The following is a 12,490-nucleotide window of genomic DNA, read 5'->3' as shown; positions in this document are numbered from 1 at the left end:
AATAGAAAAAGCTCCATCTTGGCCAGGCCCTCTCCAGGACACACACGTTTTCCTGAAGAGTACACACACACACACACACACAGACGGGTTAGAAACTCCAGATCATCACCTATATTTTTGTATTGATGACGTCTGAGGAGAAGGTAGAAAGAGAGAAAAGTATTAGTAGTACCAGCAGAGAAAGGCATCATTGCTTCTCTCTTCACAAACTTGCCATCAGCATCTAGAAAGTGTCCAGGGTTGAACGTGTCTGGAGTCTCCCATTCAGTTTTGTCAAACAACACTGAGGTCAGGTTGGGCATCAAGGAAGTTCCCTAAAATCAAGAACCACAAGCACCTTCATCTCCATTTCTAGTTTCATATTTAGATGTTTCTCTTGTTTAGATGTATTTAATGACAGTGGTGGATAAAGAAATGCACCTTGGGAATCAGGTAACCACCCAGCATTGTGTTTCTGGCAGCCATTCTGGGTCCATTGAGAGGAACAATGTTTCCCATCCTCTGGATCTCATGGATGACAGCGTCAGTGTAGGGCATGTGGATTCTGTCGGCCATAGTTGGAAGGCGGTTCTGTCCGATCACTCTGTCTATCTCTGCCTGGACTTTCACTGGAAAAACATGACATTAATGTGCTGATTTTCCTCTATTGCAGTGTTTCCCACAGTGTGGGTGGTGGCCTCCTGGTGGGCTGTGAAGATACTGCAGTTGGGCCAGGAGTGGTCAATACATACAATTTACACACAAATTACAATGAACAGATCAAACGTTTTTAATTTTCTATTTTGTAATAAGGGTTCGAAATGACCATAAAATATTTATGGTTAAATAGTTTTAGGATGTCACCTACCCTGAATATCAGGGTTGTTGATGAGAAACACCAAAGCCCACAGCAAAGTGATGGAGGTCGTCTCTGTTCCAGCCAGGAACAGATCTAAAGAGCAATACACCAGGTTGGCCTCATTGAAGCCAAGTTCATCTTCTTCTTTGTGCTGTTCAGAAACACAAAGATGATATGGAAGAGTGAAGGAATGACTGCAAATGGGCAAGGGTTGTAGAGAAAACATCAAGATGTCATTCACATACATTTTCCATTTCAATAAGAAAATTGTCAATGTAGTCCCGTGGATTGCTTTGGTCCAGGTCCTGCTTGTGCCTCTGGACCTCCTGATGTAAAAAGGCTTCCACCAATTTCAAATTGGAGAACATTTTGTTGTGAGGTCCTGGTAGATGCTTCACCACTCCAGGGAAAGCTTCATACATCTTGAAACAGATAAAATGTCACTGAGCTGAAATCTCATTCACAACAATTCTTTTCGTCCTTTGAAGTAATATCTCACAACTAAACTTGAAGGTGAAATTGTGAAAATGGCAGAAAGAGAAAACAAGCGTAAAGGGAATTTCATACTCACATTGCTTATGAATCACATTTATTGATCTGCATACATATCATTTACTTACCAGGCCCCATATGGAGCCGTCCAACAGAGCAATTTCAGACAGGCACTTCAGCATCATCTGGAAGTCATGGTCATCGTAGTCAAACCGTCTGCTCATCACCAGTTGGCAAATTATGTTGGCCACAGCGTTGTTTAAGAGACGTGCTGGGTTGTAAGGTTGACCTACAGAAGACAAGCTCACTGTTCCAAAATCTCTGGATTTCTTGGGACTCATTTTGTTGGGTTATGACACTGGGGCGCTCCACCGTCAGGACTCTGCGGCTCCTTCCCGGCCATTCTTCTCATCTCCAACTAACCTCCCACCATATGCCTGGACACCTGCAACTTCATCAGTTCATCACCCAACTGCCTGCATGAACTGCTCCCCCAGGATAGAGACTCTCAACAATAAGATTGCACTGTACTGTGCTTTATCATTGTCTTCATCTCTTACTCTCTCTCGCTCTGCCTGTCTCACTCTCCCTTGTCTCTGTCTTGCATGCTATTTCCTATTGCATGACGATTTTCTTATCTACAAAAGGGGGGCCCTGCAGAAAAAGTTTGGGAACCACTGCATTAAGGTTTACTCTGGAGTTTCTCCTCGTCTACCTAGAGAGCTTTGGGTGGGGTCAGGAAATTGACTTGACTTGATCTTGTGTTGTTCTCATTGTTAAGCACCACAGTACAAAGCATCAGAACAACTATGCGCTCCTACCTTTCTCCTTCTCTATCTCCTCTTGCAGGTGTCGGCTCTCCTCACAGATACAATCCTCCATAACACTTTTGCCCAGGCCAAAGTTCCGTAAGGTCGACAAGGCAAATCGGTGTTGCCTCTTCCATTTTTCACCATTGCTCCAGAGCAAACCACCTAAAGACAAGCATGGAGGATGTACAATGAGGGGTTTAATGAAACCCCTCAGAGAACAGCATCAGACAAAGACAGGAGAAGATTTTAACACCTGGGGTCCCTGAATAAGTCCTCAACGCCTTGTCTGGCCGATCAGCAAAGTTTTCAGCCTGCATCACGATGGCTTCCATGACCATCTTATACCCAGACACAAACACGATCTCATTCCTGCCAAGACGGACACTAAACACATTCCCATAGATGTCAGCCAGCTGACGCCAGAGAGGAAGCAAAAAAATATATGATCATCTTAACATTTGAAAGTATCCATACAAAAACAAAAGGTGCAAATGTACCTGTAATGATTAATTACTTTATTATGTTATTACCTTAGTGAAATAGATGTGTGGGTGTTTCTTGTCCACACTGAACATGTTTCCCACCAGTGGGAGACCCAGTGGTCCTGGAGGATAGTTTGGAGGTTTCCTCTTTTTGATTAAATCCACTACCACGAGCAACAAAAACAGCCCCAGAAGTAAAAACTTTAGGTCAATCCCAAACAAAAAGTAATAAAGCAACATGGTTAAATAGAACCAAACTCCAGTGTGATAATATTTCTCTTCTTTTATTGTCCAAGAACCAGCAGCTTTATGAAAATTCACCCACTGTCTGGAAAAACTGGGAAGATACTGGCATGTCCCTTACATTACAATATATACAGACCACACCTACTTCTCACAAAAGTTACAATCACTTACTGCAGTCTAAGTTTAACATAGACATTATATTTATTACAAGAAATAAATGTAGCAATATGTAATGTAATGTAATGTAATGTAATACTACAAATCCAGAGTTCATAGTTCTGTGAAACTAATTTATTTGGCTCTGGCTATTCATTTCATTTGTTATAATGTTGACCTACGTTTAAGACTGGTTTATTAAAGTACCAATATTAGTTTTTCATTTGAATATGAACCAGTCTGTGCAGTAAGGAGGTGAGGTGAGGACATCAACATTAATGTTTGCTCATTCGTGGCAAACAGCTTCATCGCGGCCCTTTAACTATATGTGATCATTGTTAGCTGTGAGAAAAGATAAATAACAAAGGAAAGGAAAAAACACTGTTGATCAAAACCAGTCATAAACAAAGCAAACCCAAATTCAAGACATGCAGAACAATTAAAAGTAGAAAACACACACAGCACACACAACAGACAACTTCTATCAAATGATTTTGTAAGGGATCAAAGGGGAACAAGCTGGTAACAAAGTGTGAGGATCAGAGAGAGAGGGAGTCAAGCAGGACCGAACAGACTGAAACACAGGATCATGACATTTGATCCTCAGGCTTTTACCAATATGTCTATGGTGCTGCTGTCACAGTCTTATGAGATCACAAGCCCCTTAAAGTAATCTTCTCATTGTCAATATGGAAGTTCACAGTCCGTTTACAAAAAAAGCTCCCTCCAGCTCAGCCATACTGGGCCATCAGGTGGTATTGATTAACCAAAGCATTATTGTTCCAAGAGAACTTCAGACTCAGCTGCTGAGGGGTTATGCAAGGTCCTGTGTGTCTTGGCTATGACGCAGGGATTCTTTCAACTGAATTGGAAGTCTAAAGTCGGAGAGTCTTTGCGTTACTTTGCAATTGTAAATTTTGAATGATAACACTATTTGAAAACTATCAACACGACTATCTGTTTTTTCTTAGACAAGCCTGGTTTGAGTTGGTGGTCTGTGTAAGTGAGCGTGATGTCCTGGGCTCTGGGTTTGGGTTGGATCAGCGGGGCAGGGCTATCATCCTGAACTCCTCAGGGGAATGTGTGAATCCTAGAACTCCCTCTGTGCTGGGTACTTTTCCAGGAAGAGGAGTGAAGGTGAAGCGTTGGAGCAGAGATGTAAAGAAAAGAAACAGCTCCATCCTGGCCAGCTGCTCCCCAACACACACACGCTTACCTAGAGGAAACAGCCAGCCACAGCTTTAGCCAACATTCTCAAACCTATCCTATGTATGTGCTGCTATTGTGACATTTCTAAGTCAAAACTCTCATCCAGACCTGCTGAAAAAGGCAAGAAGGCCTCTCTTCTGCGGAACTGTCCCTCTGAATCCAAGAAGTGATCAGGGTTGAAGGTATGTGGAGTCTCCCACTCGTTCTTATCAAAGAGCACAGATGCCAGGCTTGTTGTAACAGCTGTGCCCTGGAAAAGGACCATGAGATGTTAATGATTTATAAAATATGTCTTTGTGTATGTTGACAGTCCTTTACCTTGGGTATGAAGTGTCCGCCCAGTACAGCGTCCTGACTGGCCATTTTGGGGAATCCGAGCGGGACAATATTACCAAACCTTTGAGTCTCGTGGATGACGGCATCAGTGTAGGGCAAGTTAGGTTGATCCTTCATAGTGGGCTGACGAGATTGTCCGATCACTCTGTCAATCTCTGCCTGGACTTTCTCTGAGCCGGGACGCAGATTCAGAACATTATACAATTGAAATACCTCAAAAGCATCTCAACTAGCATATTAATGAGGACTTACGCTGTATCTCTGGGTAGTTGATCATGTATAAGAGGGCCCAGCGTAAAGTGGTAGCAGCGCTTTCTGTCCCAGCCTCAATCAAGTCCAGGGTGCAAACAGCCAGTGTGTCTATGTTGAAGCCAGCAAGTGGATCCTCCTTCCTCTGGCAGCAGAAAAGACCTCTCAGCTGTTATGAGCTATGATGACCTGTGATCTGTTGATGTTGATCTACTGGGAGTAAGACTTACTGACAATCTGGAAAATCATACCTTCTCCATCTCTACCAAGTATACATCTATATAATCACGGGGGTCGTCAGGGTTCCATTCTGCCTGGTGCTTCTTTATCTCATCTAGCAGGAAAGCCATGATTTTCTGGTAGTTAGAGAGGATGGTCTGGTGAGGTCCTGGCAGGTACTTGAACAGACCGGGAAAGGCATCGTACAGCTGTTCAGAGATCAAACACAGATTAGTGGTCCACTTAAAAGATTGGTTTAACATAATGTTTGGGCTAAAATGAAGGATTTAAAGGTACCTGAGCCCGAGCAGTGCCGGCTAGAATAATGGCCTCATTGTCCAACTGCAGAACGTTCTGGAAGCATTCATCTGTGTACTCAAAGCGATGTCCAAACACCACAGAGCAGATGACGTTACTCACTGCATTTGTTATGGTGTAGCGGGGGTTGAATGGGGTTCCTGGGAATATAAGAACAAATATTTAGGTATGGAATTACTTGATTTGCCACGTAAATTTGAATCAAATTGCTTGTCAACCTAAACCCTTTACCCTGATTTAAGCAATCACATTATGGTAACTAACAGATGTCTGTATATTCTACTTGCTTTGTTCCTCTTTGAAGGTGTCACAGAGGAAGGTGCTTTCCAGCTCAATGTAGTTTTCCAGCGACTTCTTCCCCCCTCCAAAGTATTTCAGGTGAGTGTTGGCAAACTTCCTCTGATTCTTCCACAGGTAACCATTACTCAGTGCTATGCCTGTCAGGGGGAGGGGGAGTATTCAAATGACTGCATGACTGTTTGCATGTATAAAATACAATAGGTTACACTTATCTAATCATTACCAGATGCAATGTTTTTAGACCATTCCCTCACTCACTCAGCCGCTCATTTTTACCCACCGAGGCCTTTGAAGACAGCATGGAAGAGAGGGATGATGGGTCGGTCAACGAAGCTGTCCAGCTGGTTGACGAGAGCTTCTCTGACCATGTTGAATCCAGAAACAAATACAAATCTTTTGCCTCCTTTCCGCAAGCTAAACACTGGGCCGTACTCCTCAGCAAGCTGCACATCCACAAGATTATTTTTCAATGGAAAGACAACAAACTAACTGATGAACTAAATGAGCATTAAATATTAACCCTGCTATGAGAGTTGGATGAAGTCCCAAGTTAAGACATACGAGGTCCAAGTCAAGCCCAAATCCTAAACAATTATGTGACATTTTACCACAATCTCACCAGTCATATTTGGGATGGAATGTAACTCTTAATCCCTGTTTAACTCATTTTGCATTGAAAAAAAAAACAATCAAAATGTTCAGTGCAATGCATTTTTGTAGCTCACACATTCAAAGACACACACACACACCCACCCACCCACCCACCCACCCACCCACACACACACACACACACACACACACACACACACATTATGTGAAGTGTTACTGTTCATCTGACTGTCATGAGCAATGATGCAATGAGGATCATGACACCGACCTTATCCATGGTTTTGAAGTCCACTCCGGTGAAGACATTCCCCAGGATAGGAAGCCCCCGGGGTCCGGGGGGGAAACGACTTGGTCTCCGGTTTTTGACCACATCGGTCAAAAGTAACACGATGAAGCTGATTAACAGCCAACCTGTAAAGTCCAAACAGCCAAACAGTGCTGCAAAAATCATGGTGAAGCCCTGAGTGAGCGCTGCAGCAGGATGATGGGAGGGGAGCAGTGGAAGGCAATAAACCTTAGGGGATGTTATGTAATGGGAGGCAGCACAGGGCTCTGGGTGAAAGTTTGTAAGCAATAATGAAACTTGAGCTTTATCTGCTCTTTGCTCAAAAAAAATTGAATATTTATTAATGAAATGATAATGATCCTTTTTACATTTCTTACATACATTAGAAGGGAATTAGCGGCTTTCTTGGCAAAGCTGAGAAGTCAGAAAGCAACACACCTTTCTCTCTTTTTAAATTGTGAAAAAAAGATGGATAATTTGGCCTTTTTGGTAGATATTTTGGTAGATATATTCACACCTGAATGAACTGAATTTGAAGCTACAAGGCAAGGACAATTCAATTTGTGAACTGATGACAGCTGTCCGCTCCTTTCAGAGGAAACTTGAGGTGTTCAAAGAAGACCTACAGGGAGACTGTGCACACTTCCCAGCAGTGCAGGAACAGGTCCAGGGACAGAGAGATGTGTCTTCTTTTGTTGACTTTGTTGATAAGCTGATTGAAAACTTCAGCAAACGTTTTGACAGCTTCAGCTTTGGACAGCAGCTCACCATGTTCATTCAGAACCCATATCTCATCACCGATGTCAGAGGGTTCTCAAAAGAAGTCACACAGCACTTCAAGTGGGCAAATGCTGGGCTTCTCCGGAAGGTACTGATTGATCTCCAAGCAGATGTGACCCTGAAAGAGCAGTTTGGAAAAACTGACCCTGCCACTTTCTGGCTCCAAATGGTCTCTGATACAGCTTTCCCAGGGCTGAGGAAAGTAGCACTGTTCATCTTGACCAAGTCTGGCTCCACATACAGCTGTGAGGCAGCTTTCTCAACAATGAACATTATTAAAACTAAATATCGTTCCAGGCTCACCAATGAGCACCTGCACATGTGCATGAGAATGGCCCTGACACCATTCAAGCCCAGATTTAAAATCCTGGCAGGACAAGCTAGAGCCCAATTCTCCCACTGAACAACAGAAAATGGGGAAGTGGAAGGAAGAAAGATAAACTGTAAAATTGTTAAGATGTTTTGAGATTCGTGTTTCTATCCGTTGTAAAATTGGTTGAGACTGTTACGTTGAGATGCAAGTCATGCTGCTGCTACTTTTAATTTTTTTCTGAATTTAAGCACTTTATTTTAGCTATTTTATTTATTTTCTCTATTTGATTTTTAAATGCAGCCCTTCTTATATTTACATTTAAAGTCAGTTCAATGTTAACAATACATTTTGTTGAAATGTTTTCAACTTGTACTTTCCTTGATTTGACAGTCCATTGTTGATTACAGACGTTGATACAACTACTAGGCTACTTCTGTATATATCAAAATCATAACGCAAGTTAGACATTATCATGTTCCGGACCTTTGCTTGAGGAGATTTTCTCTAACTGGACCTCTTCAAATTTTAGTTGAATACCCCTGCTCTATGCTTTCTTGTTGTTTATGGATGTTTGGAAAAACAGAGTCCCCTCCAACTTCCCTCCTGGACCCTGGTCTCTTCCTCTAATTGGTGACCTGCATCGCATTGACGCAACCAGACTTCACCTGCAGCTCTCTGAGGTACTGTGTGTCTGTGTGACTTGAACTAGACCATTTTTCAGCCATCTTTTTGCATGAATTATCCTCAAATTGCCTGTTTGCTCTGTCTAACCTAAATGTAAAATTTCAGTTTTCAGACCATAATACAGTATTTAAATAGGACATCAAAATAGTGTTGTGCAACAATAAAAAACTATTGTCTTTGTTCAGTTGCACAGAAGTACGGAAACATTTTCAGCCTTCGTCTCTTCGGTGGAAGGATGGTCGTTGTTAATGGATATGAGCATGTGAGAGAAGTGCTGGTCCAAAGTGACTACGCAAATGGCCCCACCATACCTGTGTTACAGGACGTGTATGGGAACAGAGGTGTGTGTGTGTGTTGTGTTTGAAAATTAGCAAGTTGTTGCCATGGTTACACTCATGCTTACCGGCTGTGTTGTCTTGTGTCTCTTTAAGGGTTAAGTAGGATCAAATGGCACCGTGTGGAAGCAGCAGAGGAAGTTTGCTCTTCATACACTCAGGAACTTTGGAGTGGGCAAGAAGACCCTGGAGCCATCAATCAACCAGGAGTGCCACTTTCTGACTGACACCTTTGCCCATCAGCAAGGCACTAGAAAAATCATATATTTTTTTTTGTCTCTTTGTGATTTTAACCTGGAAATGTCATGCACACTTAAATGTCTAAAGCTCAAACCAGCACAGTATTCTGTCAATCTGAAGTATAGATCCATTTAGATATACAAACAAATCAATGAAGCATTAGTATGGTCTTCTTTGTGTCTTAGGTGAGCCATTTGATGCACATCTACTGGTAAACAAAGCTGTATCCAACGTCATCTGCTGCCTGGTGTTTGGGGATCGGTTTGAGGACAATGACGAGCAGTACCAGGCTGTTCTTCAGATGTGCCATGAGTTACTGTTCTTAGAGGGAAGCATATGGGCACTGGTGAGCCTCTGCTGTTAACACTAATACATAAATGATAACAAGAGCGTCATCGTATCTTACATCAACTAGAGCTAATGTTGTGTAGGCTTGTTCATGTATGGAATGTGTGTACCTAATGAGTGTTCTACTAGTTGTGTAATAGATGTGAAATAATTGGAGTACAAAAGCCACATACTGAGAGGACACCAAAGCCTTTCAGCCTGCATCTCTGGGTGGGTGTGTGTGTGCGTGTGTGTGTTAATGTAACCCTGCCCGTGAACTCTGAACTACCCTCTGGTCCTCTGTAGATTTACAACATGTGTCCCTGGCTGATGAAGAGGCTCCCTGGACCTCACCAGAACATTCCCATAATTACAAGAAAGCTGTTGGTGTTCATGGAAACAAAGATTAAAGAGCACAGAGAAGACTTTGACCCCTCATCACCCAGAGACTACATTGACTGCTTCCTCATTGAAATGGGAGAGGTCAGTGTTTACAATTAAAAGATAATCGTGTTTGCTTTGTTCTCTTTGCAATCACTAACTAATAATTGTACTGAATATCTTTTGTGTTATAACAAGAAAGAGGACACAGATTCTGGGTTTTCTTTGGAGAATTTATCTTTTTGTGCCTTGGACCTGTTTTTTGCCGGAAGTGAGACTACGACCACAACCTTGCACTGGGGACTGCTCTACATGATCCACTACCCTCACATACAAGGTGTGTGTGTGTGTGTGTGTGTGTGTATATATGTGTGCGCGTGTGTGCGTGTGTGTCCCTTTGTGTCCCCCCATACTTTCCCATTTGACTAAAGCACAAGGCTGCAGGCTTTAAACTCGAGTCACTTCCTGTGTTTTCTCTGCGCAGAGAGGGTCCAGGCTGAGATAGACGCTGTTGTTGGCTCAGCCAGGCAACCGTCCAAGAGTGACAGAGAAAACATGCCCTATACTGATGCGGTCATCCATGAAATCCAGAGAATGGGAGACATTCTGCCCCTCAATTTGGGCCACATGGTCAACAAGGACACCACTTTGGACAAGTACACAATCCCAAAGGTACAGGATGAGCGTGTGAGACAATGTGAGCGGTTTGCGTTGTGTTTGTCTTACATGTCGGCTGGTATATCTTCAGACACAGACTTTCAATGCTTAGTCGTCCCCTACAACAAGCTGCTGCACGGCTTCCTCAAGATAAAATGACTGACGGATAAAGACAAAAGGTGGGATGGAATGCTTCACCTCATCTAGTTTCATGTCTCATTTAGTGGATTTCTGTTTGTTGTGCTGATACAAACTGAGAGGCTTGTGTAACTGCTGGATTTTCCCTCTGGGTTGAGTTGAAGGAGAGAGATGGAGCTCTGACATTTCTTGGAAATGTGCCTCAGTTTATGTTCCACAGAAACAAACTCCCAGTTCCTCTCCAAAAGGGGAAAACAGGAAAGTGGGAGAGGTCAAGCAGGGCCAGGAGCCAATGAGCCTCGCCAACACAACACTGTAGAATGTGTGTTCAGATTACACATCGAGGTCAGAAACACATTGCAAGAAAAATACAAAGAAATAAAGGGATTTCGAGTAATTATACATACATATAAACGACTGTTACAGAATGTCAAATGTGCAGAAATTGCACACAAGGATGCTCCTGGGTCTTAAATAATCATTTGTTTACTTAAGAACTCTTGTAACTGACTGTAAAAACAATACTAACTTCATGTTTCTCCTCAGGGCACCTTGATCCTGCCCACACTGCACTCAGTCCTACACGATGAATCCATCAGGGAAACTCCACACTCCTTCAACAATGGACACTTCCTGCACCAGGATGGAACATTTAGAAAGAGAGAGGCCTTCATTCCTTTTTCAGCAGGCAAATAGTTGCACCGACCCTCAAAAACTCCATGATGTTTTAAGTAAAGGACATGAGTACTTGTACCTGTGTGTGATATATTCTGTAAATATATGTAAGACATTCATGCTTCAATGATTATCCATCTATACTATTCTGTTCTATTCTCTATTCATCGTCATCTTCATGTCTTGCCTCAACTTGAGGCAAGTTTCTGGTTTCTGGTTTGTTCTCAGTTTCTGGTTTTCTGGTTTCTGGTTTGTTCTCAGGGAAGCGTTCCTGTCTGGGGGAACAGCTGGCCAGGATGGAGTTATTCCTCTTCTTTACAGCGCTGCTTCAGAGGTTCTCATTCTCGGCGCCCGCTGGAGAGACGCCCAGTCTGGAGTTCAAGTTGGGAGCGACTCACTGTCCCAAACCTTACCGCCTCTGTGCTGTAGCACGATAGTCAAACAACAGCAGCCATTTATCATTTATTTATCATTAGATATTGTAAATTCTCCATGTATTTGACGGTAGGATTGTAAGAGGGTTGATTTACATCCAAGCCATCGTGTGTTGATGTTGTGTGTTCTCACAGTGGTTTCAGTCTTTATGAGGTTTGGCAGGTGAGATAGAATAGAATGGAAAAAAAGCAAAGTCGACCACAACATCTGCCTCTGTACATGATATCTGCTGTCCTTAAGTCATTTTGTTTTATTTTAGCGTAAGATCACAATCTATGAAGCATGAAAATTCATAAGCTGCTTGTGTCGATCAATTTGACTCACAGAATTAAATCATAGCTTTTTTTTCAAATTCAAAATGTCATGTTTTCAATCAAAATCTGGGTTTGATGACATAGAAAGAAGTCTCATGCTTGTGGTCACAAAGATGAAAGAGTCGTGAACTCATGCTGGGTTTTCCCTTTTGAAGCTGTTGAAGCTTGAATGGAAAATATCTAAAAACAACACAATCAAAGGGGGCTTTAGTAAGTTTATGCATATCTCCACACAAACACAGTCAACTCTGCGCCGTGAGAACAAGAAAAGAGACAGGTTGTTTACTTGCATGTTCAGGCAAAAGGTTTGACGTTTAGACAAAAAAAAACATTTCATCCACTTCAAGAATTTGATAGATAATGAAACATTTCTGGTCCCATGAATTCAGTTCAGAAGCAACAGAACTACAGTATACAGTGTGAATGAACTTGATAGCATCTTCGTCTGCACACATCAGCAATACTGTTAACACGTGTCAGAGCTCATCGGAAACAAGTCAGACAGGTTTTGTTCTGCTGTGAAGACGGTCAGCACGTTTTCTTTGCGAAAAAGCGCAGGTCGTCACATCACATCACCCGTCATGTTCTCACAGAGGCGAGCAGGTGTTCAGCACATTGATGTTACTGGAGTCTTTGTGGTGATGGAAAAGAGGCTGCTG

At 42.5% G+C, this 12,490-nt stretch overlaps 1 protein-coding gene and 1 pseudogene across 1 annotated transcript; one reads left to right on the top strand and one right to left on the bottom strand.

The window, feature by feature from the left end:
• Nucleotides 1-2,889: 2,889 nt before the first annotated feature.
• LOC143002740 (cytochrome P450 2J2-like) lies at nucleotides 2,890-6,760 on the bottom strand. The gene is made up of 9 exons (XM_076153076.1): nucleotides 6,535-6,760; nucleotides 5,938-6,100; nucleotides 5,645-5,794; nucleotides 5,337-5,497; nucleotides 5,072-5,248; nucleotides 4,824-4,965; nucleotides 4,554-4,741; nucleotides 4,344-4,485; nucleotides 2,890-4,242 (listed from the first exon to the last, which is right to left on the bottom strand). Exons 1-9 carry the CDS (start codon nucleotides 6,715-6,717, stop codon nucleotides 4,067-4,069), a joined length of 1,482 nt encoding a protein of 493 aa, XP_076009191.1. The 5' UTR covers nucleotides 6,718-6,760; the 3' UTR covers nucleotides 2,890-4,066.
• A 363-nt stretch (nucleotides 6,761-7,123) lies between these two features.
• LOC143002786 (cytochrome P450 2J2-like) lies at nucleotides 7,124-11,840 on the top strand (annotated as a pseudogene).
• The last annotated feature ends 650 nt before the right edge of the window (nucleotides 11,841-12,490 follow it).

The sequence above is a fragment of the Genypterus blacodes genome, unplaced genomic scaffold (assembly GCF_046128005.1).
Source record: "Genypterus blacodes isolate CSIRO-AG114 ecotype Tasmania unplaced genomic scaffold, CSIRO-AGI_Gbla_v1 ptg000058l_1, whole genome shotgun sequence".
NCBI classification, from domain to species: Eukaryota; Metazoa; Chordata; class Actinopteri; order Ophidiiformes; family Ophidiidae; genus Genypterus; species Genypterus blacodes.
This window is presented reverse-complemented; position numbering and strand designations above follow the sequence as displayed.